Source organism: Castor canadensis, chromosome 4 (assembly GCF_047511655.1).
Source record: "Castor canadensis chromosome 4, mCasCan1.hap1v2, whole genome shotgun sequence".
Classification (NCBI taxonomy): domain Eukaryota; kingdom Metazoa; phylum Chordata; class Mammalia; order Rodentia; family Castoridae; genus Castor; species Castor canadensis.
The window spans coordinates 96392251-96415444 of NC_133389.1; the positions used below are offsets into that span (position 1 = coordinate 96392251).

Genomic DNA, 23194 nt, shown 5'->3' on the forward strand with positions numbered 1-23194 from the left:
TTGGGAATGTAAGGAAATGGTTGTATTTGTTTTATATGGATAAATAAAACAAAACCCATTATTTGTCCTTCTTATCCACATGATGTAACCTGCTCCCATCTTCCAAAAGTTTCATAAGTTCTCACCCAGTTTCTCTGGGTCTGGAGATGGGAGACCAATGCTTCCTTTTCACTCTGGCTGTTGAACTGGCTGTATGAAAACAAAACAAAACGAAACCAAAAAACTCTGTTCCTTGACCCAGGGTCTTGTGTTTCTGCAATATTCATGTACATAGAGTACATAACTCTGAAACTGAGGTAACATTTCAGACACTTCACAGCTCTGCATAAAACAGATACAAAGTCTAGAAATATTAAATATAGATAAGGGACAAGGAAATTCTTGTGATCAAATAATATCATATATTTCACGCAGCTCCCCAGATAGGCACAAAGAACAGAGAGAATGGATGACCACATACATTATCATGAGTCCTGTGCTCTCAGCTATAGACATGCTCCCAGGAGACATGGTGGAGCACAGCTGCAACTATGAAAGAAAAGAGACAATGTACACCTCAGCATAATTATGAACTAAAAAATGATTGGACTCACGAAAAATGAATGTTTTCATTTTAAAGAAGGATATAACACACTATTAGGTAATTACTCTGATTTTAAATGTCTGTGATTCCAATTCCCACGATAGCTTATAATAGCTCAGAGAAAGAATGAGAAAATGCAGATGAAGTCTGTCATTATGTGTTTGTGTAGTCAAAATATGAAAAAGAAAAACTGCAGCCTGAATTTACAAAACCTAATTCATATGAGGTAATGGTTTTTTATCTTTTAAAAACAGCCCTTTGGGAGGGACTAGAAACAGAGAAGAGCTTTGGACTTCTCAATTTAAAAGCTACTATTTTACCCGTCTATTGGGAGGAGGATTGCTCTGGCAATATCCTCCTGAACATGTCAATTCATTTTCTTTCTCACTTTTCAAACTAAACATTTGAAAATGAGGGAAGAGAAATAAAATATCAAGCATCCCAGCTGTCTGTGGGACACATGTTTATGTCAGTCATCACCCTTGTGATCTATTATAGTAATAAATCAAAGAATCGCACTAGTCGTATAATTTATTACAGCAGTATATCAGCAGGGTGATGCCTCCAGGAGCGCAAGTTACAGACATGAGCCTTGCATCATTGTTTTTATTTGCTTCCTCTATTTACATTTGATATAAGAAGACAGAATTGTAAGGCCTAAAGTCAGAACTGGAAGTTTCATTTAAGACAATTGTCAAAATTCATCATAGATGTTTAAAGGTAGTATTATTGAAAGTTATAATATTTGATTTGCAATCTCTGCTAAACTAAATTTAAAAGTGAAAAAAGTCTTAAATATTATTATGCCTTAAATATTCATAAAGATGATCAGTGAGCTTATGTATTTTCTTTTTACTACAGATTTACCCATATCAATGACTATATGCTTGAACTATAGTAATATGAAGGACATGTATTTCTATTTCTTAATTGCTGATTTCCTTATTTTTAAATGTTAACAGATTGTGAGTTCTAAAGAGTAAATAAGGTCTTTCATGAGAAGGCCATTTATTAATATTTTAATCCTTAAGTTTCAAGATTTTTATCACTATTTTAACAGGTCAAGTATTATGACTTATTCTTCTATGACAATTATTGATAATCAAATCTTTTGTCCTTTGAATCCAGTAAATACTTATTGAGGTAAATACTCATTGAATAAATCTTTCTCCAGTTTATACAAGTGAATTGATGTTGATTTTCTTGACTGTAAAAGTAACATCACATATATTAAAGTCAACTTGAGAAAAATACAAAAGTATTGAAATTCAGATTGGTGGAAAATAAATGTGAGTTAACTCAGAATTTCTTGAAATCAAATATGAAACTTTACAATCTCCCATATTTCCCCTTATCTGTTGATTTGTTTTACAAAAAAACATAGTTTTAAACTTATTCATATGCTAGTCCTCTGTTCAGGTTGCAAGGAAAATTAATATGGAAGAAATGTGAATATATATGCATGCAGATAGCTTTTTTAGGCATGTTTTCTTTTAATCTTTGTATACGAATTTATACAGTGAGATAGGTAGCACAGGTACTGCTGGTATTTTCAAAATTCTATTTGATGCCAAACGAATTGAAATCTTCCAAGAAATATTAAGTCAATCCATCAGTATTAGTATCTCATGCTGAAAGGACACCAGTTATTTTCTGGGTGAATACACTTGTTGCCCTGAATACTGACAATTATTCTTGTCTATGAACACATCTCTATTGAGAGAGTCTAGCTTCAGTAATACTTTAATTTGCGAGAATAACCAAGCTGAACCATCACTGAAATGTATGTGGATTTAAATCAACAGGATTGTGTTAGAAATAAACACCATTAGTCCTACTGCAATATCATTCTTATTTTACCAAGTAGGACTATTAGTGGCCCAGGCATCAAAAACTACCCTGGATGACTGAAGCTTTTGAAACAGCTAAGTTTTAATTTGGGTCTTATGTTGTAAAGGTGTTTCTTTTTTCATTTCATTCAGGGAAACACTGTTATAATTTTTATTTTTGTTTGTTTATTCATTCATTTATTCATTGCTTTAGCAAATATTTGCTGCATACAACAATGTACCACATTTGAGATACTTAATTATAAGAATTCAAAGATGAAAAACAAATTGTCTTTCTTCACATGCTGTAGTCCTATAGAAGAGGAAATGAAACAACTTATAATTTATTCTAGCTGGAATTCATGTTCATACAGATGTGTAGGTGTATACTGAAGACAGTGATAATATTTTAAGTTGAGTTTATTTTTAAATTTGCATAACTGATGGGAGGATTTACAAGAATTAGCATTCATTAACTCTATTCAGATATCAGGTTGCATTGGATAGTTATTTTAACTACTCAGAGTACATGTATACTATGAAGCATAAACTATTTAGTCAGATTTTACAGAATAAACTAAAGACTAGAAGGATTAAATGTCCTGAGTTCACTAAAAACTAGGTCATGAACATAGGTTTCAAATCTACATCTATCTCCACAGTTGAAATTTACTAATTTCTGCCATATCATATTGCTTTCTGAAAAGCAGTATATTCTGTTTTATTGCTAAGTCTAGTCTCTATGACTAAATTAACCAAGATGTGACATTATCTTATTAAGAATATTATCCAGTGGCTGGTCTACCTAAGTTCCCCAAAATAAATGGTAGAATCATAGCAAGTTAGAATTGAAGATATTATTAAGCCTAAATCAAACTTTTGAATCTGAGATTCTAAAAAGGTTAATTCATTTGCCCAAAATCACAGAGAACTTTAGAACCAGAGTCAGGAATTGAAAGTCATCCAACATGAATATCAGAGTTGAATTTACTCCTTTTTAATTCTCACTCAGAAAAATTAAATATATTTATATGATTTTTCCTATACTATCTGATCATATCTAGATGATAAAATTTAGGTAACATGATTCATTGTTTCCACAATCTTTATTACTCATAGGTATAAGACTAATGTTTCAGGGTCATTGAGCCTAGTAAATCATGACAAATCATACATGACTTAGCAAGTTTTATCCCAATTTAAGTTCATTGGCAACAAAAAATAGTTACAGAACCTAATCAGTAAATATCCTTAAAAGCATTTTATTAAAACAAAACACATAAGATATTCCTTTTTGCTATTATGAGCTTCTGAAAATTTATAAGCTTGCTAACTTTTGCTTCTGCAAAAATAATGTAGACATACTTTTATTGATTCCTCTCCTTCAGTACAGCTAAAGACCTTGGAAATTACACATAATACAAACATGAGAAGACTGCGAAAGGTAGTAGAGAGAAGAAAGCAGCTCAGCTAGGTAGTTTGGGAACAAGATTGATGTGGTATAAGTTTCTTGCTTTTTTTTTTCCCCACATATACCTCCGACCTAGAACTGACTAAAATGGCAGCCTAGAAATGTCAACATGCACAAACAAGTAAAGAAACTAGCTAATAAATAAAACCCTGCTTACTGAAGCCAAAACACCAAGAAATATAAAACCTAGAAAGACAGAACACTTTTAGACAATTGCTGCTCTATTCTAACCAAACACAACACAAAGAAACTGAGACACACCTACAGTAGCAAAGACAAAGTGGGAAGGCTGGATTTTCACTTAGCCCTAGCAGTAGCAAGTGCCTTCTTTCTTGCTAGAGTGATGTTAAAGGAAGTCCAGTGGAGAATCGGGACTTTCACCACTGTCTGCCATGATGGCAGTTTGAAGACCAGGCAGGGAGGTCAACTTCAACTCTCCATCACACAGTACAGAGGAGTTCCACTCCTGCAAATATCAAGAGAGGCTGAGTTGGGAACCTGACTTATCCTTACACATGGCAGATAACAACCTTTACCTTACCCTTCCAGATTGATACAGAGAAACCTCATTAAAACAAGAGGTTGAAATGTGATTTGGAGTTTCACACAATAAAACAGGAATGTTTGGTTTCAATTAAAATCATTTAAGAACTCAGAAGATTTCAAAGAGAATTTTTAAAACAACTAATTGAAAAACATTACCAATGTGGGAGAAATCTAGCAAATCTTTATCTAACAAAGATTTTAAAGCAACCATGATTTAAAATGCTTCAATGAGAGACTGAAGCTCATTTGAACCAAATTTTAAAATATGAAAATCTCAGGAAAGAAAATGAAAATATCAACAAAGAATTAAAAGATACACAGAAGATTCAAATGGGAATTTTAGAATGAAAAGTGTAACAACTAAAATAAAAAGCCCAAGGGTTAAGCTCAGCAGCAAATATAAAGGAATGGAAGAAGTGCCAGTAAATTCACAATATGAACAACAAAGTTAAAATAGATTGGAAAAAGGAACAGAGCTTCATTAACATGTGGTATTATAAGAAAATACATTGCATTAACATGATAGGAGTCCTCAGGGAAGAAGATGGTTAAAAATTTCCCAAGTCTGTTAAGAGAAATATTCATGAAGCTGAGCAATTCAAGTCAGAAAAATCCCACCAATATTTACACAAAAGCACATCATGATTAAATGTCTGTAATTTTGTTATTTGCAATAATGTGGATGCATTATGGTAAGTGAAATAAGCCAGGCATGAAAAGACAAACATTTTGTTATATCACTTTTATGTGAAATCTAAAAACGTTAAACTTATGTAAGTAAAGGATAGAATAGTAATTACCAGAGGCAGGGTGTGGATATGGGGGTTAGGAATAAGGAGGTACAAGTCAAAGGGTAAAAAGTTCTACTTCAACAGGAAGAATGAGCTTTGACATCTATTGTACAAAAATAGAAAGTATGTGAGTGATGCATGTTAATCTGGTTTAATCTTTCCACAGTGTGCTAATATATTAAAATTTCATGATACCCTCAAAATATATATAATTACTACTTGTGAACTGAAAATAAAAAATAAATAAACTCGAAACTATAGATGAGAAGCAAATCTTAATAACAGCTAGAAAAAAAATGATACCTTGCTTATAGGAGATGAGAGCCATGGTTAACTTCTCATCAAAAATCATGGATTGCAGAAACTACTGGCCCAATATTTTTTAATGAAAAAAAAATGTCCACCTAGAATGCTAGGCCAAATGAAAATATTCTTCAGGAATAAGGAGGAAATCAAGATACACTCAGATGGAGTTTAAGAGAATTTGACACCAGCAGATCTTCGCAGGAAGAATGGCTATAGGGACTTTTCTAAAGGGATGGGGAAGTGATAAAAGAAGGAACCCTGGGTACCAAGATGAGAGAAAGATCAAATATGTTAAATAAAATAAGGTCTTCTTCATATTTTGAGCTTTTAAAATTATTTTTAATGATTGAAGCAAAAAAAAAAGTAACACTGTCTCCTGATGAGTTTATAAATAAATGCAGAGAAAATATATTAAGGCAATCATATTACAAGTAGGGGAAGCTAACTTCAATCAAACTGGTAAAGTGATAATACCAGTAGACTGATAAGCTATATATATATATATATATATATATATATATATATATAGGTATATGTATACATTAAATGAAACACCCAAAACAACCATTAAAAATTAATAAAAAACAAAAAATACTTGAAAACACTATATGTATGTCAAGATTCTCTGCAGATGTAGATGGACTATTCTAACCCTTCCATGGGAAGACAAATGGACTAGACTGGGCAAAACACTTTTGCAAGGAAATGCTAAAGTAGAAGGAATAAATCTACATTGTTTGAACACATATTATCTAACTGGTACTCATCACTTGTATTGGCAGAAGGATAAATCCCCACATAAATGGCACAGAACATAAGCCAAGATGTAAACACTCATGAAGATGAAAGTAACCAAATAGACATCCACAGGAAATAAAAGAGAAAAACCTAAAACAGATAGACCTCGACCTAAGTTCCTGTTTATATGCAAAAATAACTCAAAAAGGAAATGAACTTAAATGTAAAATGTAAAACTGTAAAAAGTTTTAGGAAGAAAAGGATAAAATAGTTGAGATTTGGGGATGGGCAAAGAATACTAAAACTTAACAACAGAGTATAATCCATAAAAATATGATATATTGATCTTACAATTATTTTTTTCTCTGAAAAAACATGAAGAGAATGAAAGACAACATACAGGGAGGGAAATGATATTTTCAAACCATATATCCAACAAAATTTTACAATCTAGAAAACTTAAAGAACTCATAAACTATAAGTGCAAATATAAAAAGGGAGCAGCAATTCAAAAAACAATGTGGTGGTTTCTTAAAAAAGTAAACAAGCAAATAACATACGACACAGCATTAGAGCTGCTTATGCATTTATCACAGAAGAATGATAAATTATGTTAAGTCAAAAACTTAAATGCAATATTTGTGGCACTTTTGCTCATTACAGTCACGAACTAGAAACTACTCTCATGAATGGTTAAAATATTATGGTCCATCCATTTCCATGTTTGTTAATTGCTATAGACTACATTGTATCCCTTAAAATTTCATGTGGAAGCACTAACACCTAATGAGATTATGCTTGGAGAAATGACTTGTAAGTGTGGGGGACATAATGATGTCAAAGGGCAGATTGCTGATAGAATGGAATACCACTAGGCAAGAAAGAGACCATTCATGCATGCAAAACAGCGAGTGAATCTCCAGAGAACAATGCTAAAGGTAAAAGCTAACTCCCAAATGTGATATAACTCCACTATATAATTCTCTTGAAGTTACACAATTATGGAAGTGGAAATAGAGTAGTGATGGCTAATGATGAAACGGTTGGAAAGCATATGCTGCTATGAAAAAGTAGAGAGGAAGCATGATGATGGAGTTGTTCTGTGTCAGTGTTAGTTATGTCGGTGTTTACATTCTGTTTGATAAATTCTACTACCATTTTCCCAAGATATTGTTAACAGGGCAGCTCCTTTTGGCAGGTGTCCTTGGCAAAATTACATTTCCTCCTCCCTTAATCCTTTCAAGTCCCTTCTCTTTTGCCCAGAGTTCTAAGTTCTAAAGAGTCCTAACCTAAGTGCTTAATCTGTTAAGTGGTGAATGATGGTCTTTAGATTTACAGAACCTAGAACATCTGTTGACCTATGTAATGTCCCTTAGTCTTTAGTTTTATAATGAACAGAATTCCTTGTATCCTTAACTCACAGAAAACATGAGAATTAACTAGAAGGAAAATAATAGGCTGTCGGAAAGAAAATGCAGGAGCTGGACACAAGAGATCAGGTTTGTTGTGATACACCTATGATCCAGAGAAGAAAAAGAAGACATGCTCTGGGTGAAGAAGTTTCTGCCCATTCAACAATAGTGTCTCTCTCACTGTACCTCCTTCCCTACCGATGAAAGCCCATTTGCAACCCCGAGACCCCAAAGATAGAAACTGGAGGAAACAGCTTCTCTATTTTCTAAAGATTCCTGGCTTGAGTTAACTTGACTCATTCCTGTCAAATCCAGTCTCCTAAATATTGTTCATCCAGATGTGGAAAGCTGGACCTTTAATTGTAGTAACAATGTTAGCATTGATGAAAATTAGATAACAGTTATGGCTGGTATTATGCATTACCACTTACAAATTCATTTGAATCTATAGTTACCTCAACATAAAAAAGTTTAAAACCACAAACATACTTCTCCCTTTACTCATTAATATTTGTTGTCTGTTGTAAAAATCAGACAAGCAAAAAGAAATCAGTTATAATTCTATAATAACAAGGTGTCTGTTGGTAATTTGAAGAAAATGTTTTCTTTAAAAAATATATCTGTATGCACAAATAAGAGTTTTTATTCCTTCATATAATGTAGTTTATACCTGTTATAGACTGACTTGTGTACTCCTGAAATTCATAGTGAAGCCCTAATCCATAATTTGATTTCAATTGGAGATACGGACTTTAGGAGTTAATGAAGCTTGTTTTAAAACTCACTCTTCACTTTCTAGTCAAAAAGAGTTGATGCCATCACAGTTACCTGAAACACATTATTCTGAACTCTTATTTTAAAGATTCTTTAGGATTTAGTTTTTTTCCTGGGAATACACTTTGAAAACAACTTTGGACAAAGTTTCTAAAAGAATGTCATACATAAGAAACATTGGTAATTGCAGATTCTAGAAGCATAAACATCTCTTTGCAAGGGTTTCTGTCACTCAGGTAGAAGATACCTTCCAAGAAATGATTAACACTTAGAGGAGAACTGCAGCGAGAAAGGCTATAATCATACTGTCTTAGACCCTGTCAAGATTAGTCATTGTTTCAGATAGTGAAACAAGAGAAATGACAGATACAGAATAAAAACAAAGATGAAACAGAATGAAATTATTGTCTCCTTTCTTTTTTGCCTCAATAAGTATATTACCCAAGAGTATTCAGCTGTATGGCATTAAACAGAGAATGCATTCCTCTATAAACATTCAGGTAGAAACATCAAACAGTTACTTTGGAGTTAAAATAAGAAAAGCACAGCGATTGTTATAATTATTATTAATACAAGTCTGATTTTTTCAAATTTTATTTTATCATTTTTATATTTACTTACATGTGTACATTATTTGGGCCCCCTCCCAACCCTGCTTCAGGTAAAAGTCCAATTTAAATTGTCTGGACTAGTATATTTCTTTGGCAGTGTTAGGGATTAAACTCAGTGTCATGTGCTTGCTAAGCAAACATTCTATCACTTGAGTCATGAGCTACACCTCAATCCTTTTGATTTTTTAGTTTGGTTTTCAGATAGGATCTGCTAGGCTGAACTGCATCATTCTACCTTCACCTCTCAAATTGCTAGGATTACAGGCACGCAACACCACAATTTGTTTTTCAGATAAGATCTCCCTAATTTTGCCTGACTGGCCTTGACCTTGGATACTATCTCTGCCTCTTGAGTAGCTGGGATAAAAGAGAAGAAATTTATTTTTAACAATAACATTTTTTCTGATTTAACTTTTGTTAGCATCTGTTTCCTTGAACTATTGATTAGCAATGAGATTTATAATATTACTATGATAAAATAAATGATGCATAGTGTATCAGCATTTTAAAAATCTCTACAAATACTTGAACCTACAATAAACCATGTTAAAAAAAAATGGTTTTCTGAACAGAACAAAGCTACATACCGTGTTCCATTCTGGATTCATAATGTATATGACTATATTAAATGCATAAAGAACTACTGCAATGTGTGAGCCCTATAAGGCTTTGTTTAAACTATTATTTTAAACCAATATACCTGACTACAGTTTAATTTTTATGGATATTCAGAAGGAGGCAAGCTCTTCAAACACATGCACTTGGAACAGAAGAATGGCTTCTTCAAACTTACATTGTCAGAAAAGTCACTCTTCTGAGTATTAAAACCTGCATGTAGGTTTCATTCTTCAGGTCTCTGAAAGTTCTAGTATTAACAAAATTGTTAGCACAAAAGAAAATGTAGCTACCTATTGAATTTAAGAATGTCTCCACACTTCAGTGTCAATTAACCTACATATAGGTTCCTTCCTTTTCATTGAAGACACACTCCCTCAAGTATTCTAAAGACGAAGGTCGAGATTCTTTCCCATCTGTCTACTCCCCTGGGGATATTTGATCCCTTTACTGTTGCCATTGTTTTCAACCATTACTTCCTTCATTCAAAGTTAGAAGTTGTTCAAGTATGCAAAAGGAAATGTTCCTTTCTGAAGTCATTCCTTCCCTGGCTGCTCTTTGTATTGCTTTACACCTGCATGGCTTGGTTTATGCATTGAAGAGTGTATTGTATTTCTTCTTACATTTCATGATATTTTAAGTCTTTCATGAAAACTTTAAATCTTCATAACTATACTTCCTACTTCCTAAATCCTCTTTTTTATACTTTAGTTTTACACAATTACACTTTTCTGCAGTCCCTTGTACACTGCATCCCAAAATAAAAGTTAAATTCATCCATGCGTGTTATAGATCTGTTTTAAAATGAATTAAATAGATATATATCAGCAATACTAATTTGGATGCACATTGGGAAGAATAACATGGGGTGGTATTGTTCTTAAAGCAATCTGTGTGGACTAACAATGGCTGCTGAGCTCCAAGATAAATGTAGGCTCTTGAATGCTAAAAATGACACTGTCAATAAAAGTCTTATTTATAAAAGAATAGCCCAAGTACAAATTTATGGAATGAGGAAGAATTGAGAATCTAAATTAATAATTTTCTCTTGACTATAACATTTGGCCTCAAATTTCTTGACTATAACATTTGGCCTCAAATTATTGAGAATTATAACTGAAATATCAACAATTTATATTAGTATGGTTAACCATCTTTGAATGAGCATATATTTTATTTCCTCAACTAAATTTAAGGAAAATGAACATCTTTTCTACAATGACATATCACCTATCCCAATTATCACCTATCTTAATTAAATGGATTCTCTCTCTCTCTCTCTCTCTCTCTCTCAATATTATATATTATATATATGGAAATATAAATTAGTACAGCCATTATGGGAGGTTTCTAAAATAATAAAGAATAAAACTAGAATAGGATCCAGAAATCCTCCTATTGAGTATATGTTCAAAGGGAATGGAATTAATATGTTAAGCTGGGCGCCAGTGGCTCATGCCTGTAATCCTTATTACTCAGGAGGCAGAGATCAGGAGGATGGACATTTGAAGCCAGCTGAGTGAATACTTTGAAAGACCCTATCTCAAAAAATAAAAAACACCACAAAAAAGGGCTTGTGGAGCTGCTCAAGGTGTAGGCCCTGAGTTCAAATTCTAGTACCACACACAAAAAAAAATTACTAAATCAAAGCGATTTCTACATACAATAGCCAACATATATACTTGATCTACATTCCTTTTTCAAACTTAAATTCTTTTTTTATTCATTTATTCATATGTGCATACATTATTTGGGCCATTTCTGCCCCCTACCCCTGCCCCTCCCTCTCTCCCCCACCCCCATCACTTCCAGACAGAACCTGTTCTTTCCTTTTCTCCAATTTTGTTGAAGAGTAGATATAAGCAATAATAAGAAAGACATAGAGTTTTTGCTATTTGAGATAAAGATAGCTATACAGAGAGATTCCTAGCACTGCTTCCACGCACAAGTGTATTACAACCCAAACTGATTCATCTCTTCCAGACCTCTTCACTACTTCCCAGTCACTTTCCCATATTGACCTCTGTCACTTTAAGGTTACTGTATTAGCTCTTCTGCAGTGGGGACATCAGACACTTTCAAGTTTTGGTTTTCCTACCAATCCCCATAACTCCCATTTGCCCAAGTCCAACAACATTGCAGCATTTGCCCTAGATCTAAAATCTGCATATGAGGAAGAACAGATGATTTTTTGTCTTCTGAGCTTTTTTAAAAGATGAATTACTAAAGAAAATGTGGTAATATATCACAACAGAATACTATTTAGCCATGAAAGGATGAAATTTCACCATCTGTAGTAATAGAGTTAACCTGGAAGCCATTGGGTTATTTATGAAACAAACCAGACAGAGAAAGACTACTACTACATGATCTCACTCATTTGTGGAATCTAAAAAAGCTGAGCCTATACAAGTACACAACAGAATAGCATAGTGGATACCACAGAGGCTGAGGAGGGTGTGGGTAGGGGGGATAGGGAAAGGGTCAATGGTTAAACATTGTGTTTGAAAATAACTAGGATAGAGGATGTTTTAATGTTCTTATCAGAAAAAAAAAAGATAAATGGGGCTAGCTGGCAAGAGTGGCTCAAGTAGTAGAGTGCCTGCCTAGCAAGCATAAGGCCCTGAGTACAAACCCCTGTACTATAAAAAAAAAGATGAATGTTTGAGGCAATAGATATACTAAATACTGTGATTTTGGCATTATGCGTGTGTACGTATACATGTGAAACATCATATTATACAGCACAAATGTGTACAGTTATTATGAAAATAAAAATGTTTTTAAAATGTAACTTCTAAAACAATAGAATTTTAAATTTCCATAGATTTTTAAATTTGTCCCAATTTTTGAGCCTTGCCAAAAATTTTCCTAGTTTGGACATAGATGGAGAATTGAAACTTGGAAGTATAACTGGGCATAATTTTAAATGTCACAGTAAAGCCTTTAATTATTGAACAACCTGGAATAGCTACAGTTAGCATACATAAAAATAGAGGGCATAAAATAGGTAGATACAAAATAAATTGAGGCAAGTGAAGGATTTTTATGAAGAACTGAAAAGCATTTTCTGTATCAGGACATAACAGAAAATAGCACCAAACTTAGGACCATGATTTACCTACCTGTTATCTTTTCAAAAGCATTAACCAATAGGTTCATTTAAAATTTCCATGCTATATTCTGAATCATATACATTGGTATTATGTCCTCATAGTAATTCTACAAGATAGGTAGAAAATTTGCATATCAAAAAACTGAGTTCATGAATATCAAATAATTTGCCTTGGATCACATGGCCAGTAATTTGAAAAGACTAAGAATTTAGATATATGATTCTTTGATCAAGGTTATTGCACAAAATGAATCTCATCATCCCTGAACTCATTATTTCAATGTTGCTTAAGCACTCATCTGTACTGTATCAGTGTACGCAAAATAGCCACTCCAAAATGAAAAGAGGTTCCTGTATTGAATATAAATCAATTACTGCTTCCTTCTTTGAGAAACTCACACACGCACAAAGTCTACCTTCAATTGAATCAAACACTGTTTATCTGGGTAAGGTGTACAAGCCAGTAGCCCCAGACACTCTGGAGACTTGGGCCAGAAGGTTACTTGAGCTCAGGAGTTTGAGGGCACCATACTAAGACCCTGTCTAAAAAATGTAAAGCAAAACAAAACCCTGGCTGTGCTTAATTCTATAAACTAGAAGTTAAACTACAGCATACTCAGTTGCCTGTTTCTGTAAATAAAGCTTTATGGAAAAGTGACATTTCTGTTCTTGTACATATTCTGTCTACTTCACACTAAAGGCACTGTGTCAAGACAGAAACCATATGCCCCATGAAGTTGCCAGTATTTACTAGCTGACCTTCAAGAAAATATTTTCCTTCCATCTCAAGCCTTCCTGAAAGCAGTGGATGGCAGAGGAGTCTGCGGTTCTTTGACACTTTCAGCAGGCACTGGAAGGGTAAATATTTCTCTAGTGGTATAATCTGCAGGTTTAACCCTCTTCAACCTGAACTTTTTGTATTTCCAAGCCTGCTGATCTTAGTACTAGAATTATGATTCATTAAGCCCTTAAATACCTGCAGTCAGGGCTGTCCGGGGACAGCATAAGGATTGCTCCACTAACATCTCATTTGTAATTAAGAGAATGGACCTGACTGGGAAAAGAACCCACTGTCCTCTCTTCTCAGCCTCAGTATTGACCTTGAGACCCAAGCAAAGATAAACATTTCATTCTTCTCTGATTTTCCGCCATCCTAGAACAGCTGACTAATTTCAAATAACTATGAAGTATATGCAAATCACTCAAACAATTCTAGTTTAATTAATAAGTAGGAAAAAATCCATCAGTTTCCCTTCAGAATAAAGTCTGTAAAAGATCATCTATTTCTATGGCAGCAAATGCACTTGAAGCTAGTTTACAAAGTTTCCATGGTGTTGTTTTATTTTTTCACTGAATAGATTATTCAACTGAATTGATTCAAGCAATTAGTTATTTTAAAATTCCTCGACTGGCATATTTCAGGAGTGTATACAATTTATATTTTTCAAAGTTATCATTGTTTAAAGCTGTAATCTAGAAATTCTCAGTTAACTTACATATCTTTGTGATCCATCATATTCACACCTTTCAATTTTTCCCAAACTGCCATCTGAGAAATATAGCTTCTCTGCCCGGTGGTCGATCGTGAGTCCATTTGGCGTGAGAATGTCTGTACTGACCACCACTTGTGCATTTTTCCCAGTCAGCGTAGATCTCATGATGCTTGGATGCTGTTCGTTCCAGTTAGTCCAAAACATTAAGCTAAAGAGAAAAATACAATAATAAATTTAAAATTTCATTAAGAGTAAAAACAGAAGGAACATGGCAATGACAAACTATTTAAAAATAAGTACAATTATTTGCCTCATATTCCATGACCCCTATGGAAACTGAGGTGATAAGGGGAGATGTGAATATTATATTTGCTTAAATACCTTAATTGAAACCTGGAGTCTAGAAAACAATTGTCCTATGCACTCCTTCAAATATCTATCTAGTTAATTGCATCAGTTTGATGTGATGTGAAGATTTATTCAAATTAATAACAAAGCACATCAAGTGCAGTCGTTTTAGACATAGTTATCTGGTGGATGCTGTATTAACTATATTTTTCTACTACAATTGAGAAAAATCAAAATCTCTCTCCCCTTCCAGTTTTGCTTTTTAACTTTTTCATTCTGCTTTGTATATATGTCTTAAAGAAATAAAATTACCAACCTCCCATATTTCCATAATTTCTTTTTTGTCTCCTCTCTGTGTGATTTTTACAAATTATTCACAATGTTGTTATTGGAATTTTAGGGGTGACTCTGAAATTGTTTAAGAAAATATTTGCTGCTTATAGATTTAATATTTGTTTTAGATCAATTTTGTTAAAATATTCTTTGAGGATGCAGAAGGATTCTTTGGAAACCCACTTAGGTCAGTGAAACTTCCTCTTTCACCTGTTAAATATAAGGCTGTTCCTCAGAGTTTATTCGGAATAGGTTGTTGCTGCTTACAAACAAGGGAGGAGGAAAAGGAGAAGCAAAGAAAGGGAATGAGGCTAGTAGGCTAACTACATAAATATCTGAAAAAGTTACACTTAATATATTCAGTCTAATTAAAACTATTAAAATAGTATATCATAAGAGATATTTCCTATCTCTTTCCCATATATAATTATTTAAAGGCAATTTAGGAACAGAGCCAACAAAATTACTCAATATGCGTTTTTTGAATATTTTTGTAAAACCTATTTCTGGAAAATACTCAAATCCACAACAAAAATCTTTCCATTTGCCAATTTAAAAAGTAACCCATATCGCCTGAAGAAAGCTATATCATCTTTGATCTTTGATAAAATATTTAATTTAAATTTCAGCAATTCTATGGAATGCAAAAGTGTTTATGTGATCACCAAGTGTCAAAAATATTCTGCTTGATGAACCAGTAAATTCACAGAAAAAAGGCTTAACTTTCATTTAGAATTTGTAATTTTATTTTAAAATATCACTTCATCAACTAGCATACAATAATGATTTAAAAGGGTCATCAATACATTTAATGATATTAATGTCTTTTTTTTATATTTTTCACTTTAATTAAAATAGCTACACAGTTAAATATTTGGTGGTGTGTTTAATTCTAATGCACAGTTTGCTACATGCAAGATGAAAGTGTAAGTTTCATCCTATCTATTAAATAGTTTTAGGATAAAGCATTCATTTTTTAAGACTAATTACATGTACTATCATGAGTGATCATCCTAGACTTACTTCAATTGACTTATAAACTCCTTTGACCAACTCACTTATTCACGTTTTTACTATACTGAGATACTTCTGGTAAAGCATGAAATAAATACAGCTGACATTTAAAGGTGAGCTGCAAAGTGTTGAGCAGTGGTGTGAGTACAGATGGCTCTGCTGGGCCCTTTAAGAGCTGGTTTCCTTCTGACCAAGTCACCAGAGCTACCTGAGGGGTCGTTACATCTCTCAGCCTTCAGAAGCTTCCTGAATAAGATGGTGTTAAACTAAGTGAGTTAAATCTAACCTCATCTCCAACTTTATAAAAGTGTCTAGGTTTATAATCATTTTCACACTGAGTAATTCATGTAGGCCTTTCTTCTGACAAGTGGTTTGGTCAGTGGTATCTGTCATTGCTTTTTATTCTGCAATTTTTCTTCATCACAACTAAGAAAGGCTTCTGCTCAGGAAAGGCCAGATTGGTCTGGATCTGTTTATTGGTTTTAAGAAGAAAAAAATGGATTGTCTGTTTAACCACCTTACTGTATTATATGAGAGTGAAAGTCATATGTATATATATATACACAGATAACTAACCTGTACATTCTACTTCAGTTTTCTGTATAATGGTTTCCTGTACAACATCCTCCTCTAAAAATTACAGCGCAACATTTTCTACTTTGTTTTATTTTTTATTCACTCAATGTTACAGTCAAAACATTTTCTCTTGTCATGAATTTTTCACAGGCATTATTTTAAATGTCTAAACAATATTTTTGGCAAACAGATGTAGACTGCTTAAACTGTTCACTACTATGTAAAATATTTCTATACAAAGGAATCATTTCATTGTTGTTGGATTTTTTCTGAATTTAGACAGGAAGACCACAGTTATTAAAATTAGTGGTTAAAGTAAAAAAAATTTAGGATTGAAAATATATTGATAATTTATTTTTAAAATCATAATTCCATATCTTTCCAACATTGTGTTATCTCTATTTTACCTTTCACCATTTAAACTTGCATTTATCGTGTTATAGAGATGATTCCTGTCGTTTAAGTAGCTCAAATTTTAATTATTCACATTTATAATGCATTCATTAAAAAAGTTTCATGAATTATGAAAAAAACTTCAAAAGAAAACTTTTTGAAAGTTAATCCTTTTAAAAATGAACATATCTCTCATATTCTTCTGACATAACTATAATCCTGAAATTAAAATGAAGTTCTTACTTTTGGCATTCATCCAAGGCTAGCACATGGGGGTGGTCATCCTCTGACATGGTTATGACTGCTTCTCGGTCAAATGCTCCAGGTCGGGTCTGGTCCACTGTGTGCCTGGTGATGGATGAGGTGGTAGAGCTGGTCCAGTAGAGTGTATCCCAGGCTCTGTGATAGGCAAGTCCTTCAACAGAACCCACATCTGACAGGGGAAACCAGAATAAACTTATATTTTTGTTTGCAAAAGTTATAGTTTCTTGATGGAAAAAAATTCAAGACATATACATACACCTGTTTTTTTAATCCATCTATTCTCTATATATTCTCCCCAAATAAAATTTAATTGTGATGTATACACATTTTTAATAACACACAGCAAAATATAGCTATGAACTCATATACATATCATGGGAACATTGCTCAAATAACTGTCACTAAAATTTAATGTCATTCAAAAAAATCCTCGAATATTTGCCTTGTAGGTAGGAAATTGTTGATTTTCTGTTTTTCATATCTTAGTAATTAATTTCCAAAAACTCTGCAGTGTGCAACAATTTAGAAATGCTTTTGAAAAACCCTATGCCAACAATACCATTTAGGTACAATCATAATGAGTTTTTTGTTGGTACTATAGATCTGGAGGTGTCAAGCAAAGGGAAGCTCATCAAAATTATAACAGCATCAAACAGTAGAATCCATCTCCATACTAACAAATAATGACAGAAAATATTTTAATGATGTGGTAAGTGCTTTGATCCTATGCTACTAATGTGCTATAAAAACCAATAAATTGATTATCAGTTAAAGTGTGCTTTAAATGTTTTCAGAAAAATACAAATGGTAGCACATAGATCCTAATACCCCAAAGAGACAGGTTGAAAAAGAATAATAATTATTTCTTAATATTGTGCTCCAGATCACAAGGAAAATGCCGAGTAGCTTTTTTATTTTTCATAGATGTGCTTTGAATACATCTTGAAGTATAATGAAATTATTAGTTTTCCTGCGAGTTATCTGTTTTCCTCAGAATTATTACTCTTAGTATGTTTAATGTAATATATGCCTTAAGCAATCATATTAAGAAGTTAGCATTATGACTGACAGAGATTTCCATTGTTTTTCTGTAAAGAATCTCTAAAAGGAGGTACTCAACTCATTAAAAACAAATAGATAAAGTGGGTTGTTTCCAGGCTGAAGATGTATAACTATTTAATTTGGGGGCCAATAGAATTTTGTGGGAGACCAAACAATAGTTAAAATTTTTGAACTCGATTTCTAGCATACAATTTCAATTTTGTTAGTTGTTTATTTTTTACATGCAATGCAACATACCCAAGAACATCAAAATTAAAAACAACAAATTTTTTGAGCACTATCCCCTAGAAATTATATAAGTTATTTCTCAGATCATTTTCTTTTTGGATAAACATATACTCTGAAGTGTATTTCATTGTTTCTCTACTCTTAATGAAATGGAAATTTTTAGTCACAGGACTAATAGCATTAAAGCAACACTTTTACCCCTGTCTATCTGCTCCCCAACCCCAATTTCTTAATAGCAACACTCTTTGGAGACAGGTTTGTAATGTCTATTACTTATTCTCAATCTACAGTGAGATGGAAGCAAATAAATGAACCATTAGTCTAAACTTTTCTTATTCTGGGAGAATTGGATAACAAGTAACTTGCCAAGAGTAGCCTCCCCTCACACATAAATAAGCAGTTCCTATGGAATTTATAGAAGTGATTAGTACAGCATCCTCAGCCAGAGATGATGGAAGAAAAACTATAAAACACAGCCACAATAAAATGTGTTAAGGTGAACTTTTATCACTCACATGGTGCTTCTATTTGATGTAAGTGGGTGGGAGTTTGGTAACTGTCAAAGTTATTTCTGTTAATAATTAATGAATCACCCATTCCACTGTAGCAGGAATTCTATTGGTAGAATTTTCAGCATTCTAGCCCTTCATTATTCACAAGTAGAATGAGAAACGGCACAACTTTGAAAAGATCCAAGCAAGTAAGAATCATTAATCCATCCTCATTCTGTTCCAGCAACTTGACAGGTTTTCTTCCTGGCCACTTTCTCCTGCCCATCAGGAAGAGGCCCTTTGGTATCACAATTGAGATGAAGCAGGAGCTCCTTGTCTATGGTTGAAATAATCTCAAGGCTGGAAAAGTATGTCATGTGTTTCAGTCTCTAGATGAATTCTCTTATATTTTCTACTCATAATAGATGACAACTTGACAGTTTGCTTAACCAAAATCTGGAGCTATATTTTATAACATTGCATTAGTTCTTTCTCAGAAATATTTAATTCCTTATAAAATTGTATTTATTATTTTTAAAGGCAATAAAGACATATAAAAAATAAAATTATAAAAATAATTTGAATTGAGATCACATAAGGGATCATTCTCCATTTTATGATGGATTAACAATAGCATAGGGACACATGCCATGTGTGTATGCATCTGTGCATGCACATGTATGTGTTTGAACACATACAGTTGAACAAGTTGATCAGCTGGAATAAGAAATTTAGGTACTGATCCTGACAGACAATTCTACAGTTAAAATAAAATACATATCTATCCATCCAGTAAGCTAGACCTCAAATATCAAGCAGAGTAAATCAATACAGAGTTAAACATATTGGAACATGAAGATGTAGGATAGGTATAATTAAGATAGCAACTATAATAGTCTGTTTCAGTAGCTCCATACTTTTTGCTGCAGGAGAAGAGTTATATAGGAAGTGCTGTGCATAACCACAAAAATACTGCTTTCTCACCACGTACATTTACCAATAAATAAATAAGAAATCTCATCCACCATTCATTCTCTTGTGAGAAGGCAATTGTATTCAATTAAGCATGAAAGAAGTTCTGATGTGATTTTGCAAAAATAAAAAGGTAGTTCAGTTCATCCAGGAAAAAAAAAGGCAAAATACTTAAAACCATGGCTGTACTACCTCCTGTATTCTATTTTCCAAAGGAATGGTGGGGAAATTAATCCTGATAGCCTGACAAACAGCAAACAACCACTACTCTGGTAGCTACCTGAAGGACTCCAGTACATAAAGAACACGCCTCATCACCTCAGCACTGAAGAGAAGGCTACAGCCTCTCCTGTCTGCCCATTGTTCTAAAGGTAGGAAAAAAGCTCATTAAATTAAAGTGAGTGAAGGATATTCTTCATAGAGATCCGCATGTTCAAAGCACTGCTCTTCATCTGGATAATCTAATAGTCACGAATGTATATTACTTTCTTACTCATTGGCTTGTTCTCTATAGCTGCAGAGAGTCACTGTTTGCTGTTTGCAACCGCATCACTAGTGTGAAGTGTGCCAATCTTCTTTGGAGGGTTTAAATCACTCTGACACAGAGAAGTAGCCTCAATTTCTAATTCAGGTATAAAACTTGAAATAAGAGGTTTCTGGAAACAATATTCTAAATACAGTCTAACTTTGTAGTTTCAACAGAAGAATTATCTTGACTCCATTTCATAATCTAGAACTGTTGTTGACCTTTTTTACACATAGTACAGCTAAATATTCTTTGCTTTAAGCCTAACAAAATATTGCTTTACTTAAATTTTTCCTAAACCCTTTCCTTTTATAAAAATATTTTAATAAGTCTTCTTTCCAACTGCCCTTTCCTCCCCTCCTCTCCCCCCTGCCTTCCCTTCCCTTCCTTTTCCTTTTTTTCCCTTCCCTTTCCTTCCCTTTCTTTGAAGTACACCATGTTTTTTCTAGTGTCTAGTCCCTTATCGCAATGAGTCAATAATTTGACATGGTTAAACAAAAAGTTTGATTTTGTAAAATTCAATGCACTTTCACCATAAAAGTACTCAAGAGACAAGGAATGCTAGGGATGGAAAGAAACTTCCTAAACTCAGTAAAGGGAATAATAAAAACAAAAATTCCAGGGTCACATCATACTTAGTGGTCAAAAATGAATATTTGTCCCTAACAATAAGTCAAATGTTGACTGTTTATTCAATTGGAGAGTCTACACAGGGAAATTCTGCATAAAGAAAGGAAAAAGAGGAAGAAGGGAAGAAAGAAAGGAAAGGAATGAGGAAGAGGGAGAGAGAGAAGAGACAGAACAAGAGACAGACTAAAGAAAGAGAGAGAGGGAGAGAGAGAGGGAGAGAGATTATCCATATTGCAAAGGAAGAGTAACACTATCTTAGTGTGGGTGACAAGTTTTTCTATATACAAAATTTTAAGTAATTCACTAAGAAATAATTAGAATGAAAATATTTAATGAACAATTTCCTTTTGAGCAAATGATGCCATAATATACATACAATTATATATGTAAATATATAATTATAAATTGTATGTATATATAAAAAAGAATGCTGTTGTATTGCTTCTTCACACACACTCAAAATATAACTCACATCTAAATGTAGAAGGCAATCTCTAAAACTCTTGGAATAAAATGCAGAATTAATTTTAGCCACAGGGATATTGTGAGGTATAAAAGAGATTCCACCAACCCCTCACTCCTCACTCTCTCTCTCTATATATATGTATATGTGTGTGTATTTGTATATGTTTTTATTTATATATTTATATATCTACACATACTCTACAGCTTATAAAAATATGTTAAGATGTGCAGACAGGGTGTAATTGTTAGCCAGTGAAGATATATAAAATCTAAGTATCTAGTGACTTCTCTTGAATCTATATTATTGAAATACCTTAAAAATTGTTAACTGGTTTATTTTCTTATTTCCAACTACTCCACTGGACTATAACTATTTTCAATGTGGACTGCTCACTAAAGACTGAGTCATTTTGACTTTTTCTCGCATCAATAAAAATGTTAATAAATATAATTAATTGATAATGTAAAGTATATTTGAGAAATGAGTTTTCACTTTTTTTCCTCAGTTTATTTTGGGCAGTTAAATTACATGTAAGGACCTTAATGCACCAGAAGATGATACTAACTATGGTATAATCTGAAAAATGCAATGTCCATTCTGACTGGGGGTGTTCTAATCTTTGTAAAATGCCTGTTCTGATCAAACTTAAAAGCAATATCTTTTTACACGTATACTTTTACCTTAACTTCTCTGTTTTTAAATCTTGTAATATAAAGATCAACATTTTTCACCAGGCTAATTTACTACAAAAGGTAAATAAATTTGAAAATCTATATTATTTTGTAAAATTTTAGACAAGGAGTAATCCTATTGTATAGAAAAATGGTTATTTATTTATTTATTTATTTGGTGACTGAGCACCTGAAAGCAGAATCCACTTAAAAATGTTTGGGTTCAGTAACACGTCAGGCAGTAAAGAAATAATATGAAATCAATAGCTCTACTATGTACAAAAAAGGTCAGTTGAAATACGTAATGGGAAAAGAATGCCAATTAAAGCATTTATAAATATGTATAACTCTTGACCACTTGAATTTAGCTCTTCCTTTGGCCAAAGCATTGGAGTAAGACTGCCTTTCACTAATATGGACCCATTAACTTTAAGTTCTCTCCCCCTTCCCAAAAAAGATGCAGTCTAATCAAAGAGGTTTCAGTGGGGAACAATTCTACCTTCCCTTTCTTTTTTTGCCATTATCATTATTAAAATAAATTTTCCTCAAAAGCAAACTTGTTTGCATATGTGTTATTCTGTGTCAGCCAAGCTTTTATCATTTCCCAAGCAATTTTAATTCCCTTAAACCAGATCATCTCAAATATTTCCATGTCAGAAGAGAGATTTTGTTTTACATTGCATAACATGATAGTCTTATTTGTTTGGTTTTCCCAGAACAAAGAAAGAATCAATTTGCCCTAAAAGGGTATTGAAATACATAGAAACAGTTTGATGCTTTTAAGCAAAAGTGATTTTTTGGTGTTACACAGAGTTTCAGGGATTTTTTGTTCATTTTGTCTGAGTATTAAAACAGTAAATATTGTCTAGGCACTGGTGGCCCACACTTGTAATCCTAGCTAGTTGGGAGGATTGTGATTTGAGGCCACCCCAGGAA

At 33.0% G+C, this 23194-nt stretch overlaps 1 protein-coding gene across 6 annotated transcripts in view; it reads right to left on the reverse strand.

Moving 5' to 3' along the window:
• The window catches only part of Lrp1b (LDL receptor related protein 1B), a 1877349-nt gene that overhangs the window by 331879 nt on the left and 1522276 nt on the right, over positions 1–23194 (reverse strand). For all 6 annotated transcript variants that reach the window (XR_012447185.1, XM_074070662.1, XM_074070660.1 and 3 more), the window contains 2 exons: positions 17192–17381; positions 14288–14492 (listed from right to left, as the gene is read on the reverse strand). Coding sequence is in view for 5 of the 6 variants with exons in the window: in XM_074070662.1 (XP_073926763.1) it covers positions 14288–14492; positions 17192–17381 (395 nt within the window). In the remaining variant the exon portion in view is untranslated. The remainder of the gene's footprint in view (positions 1–14287; positions 14493–17191; positions 17382–23194) is intronic.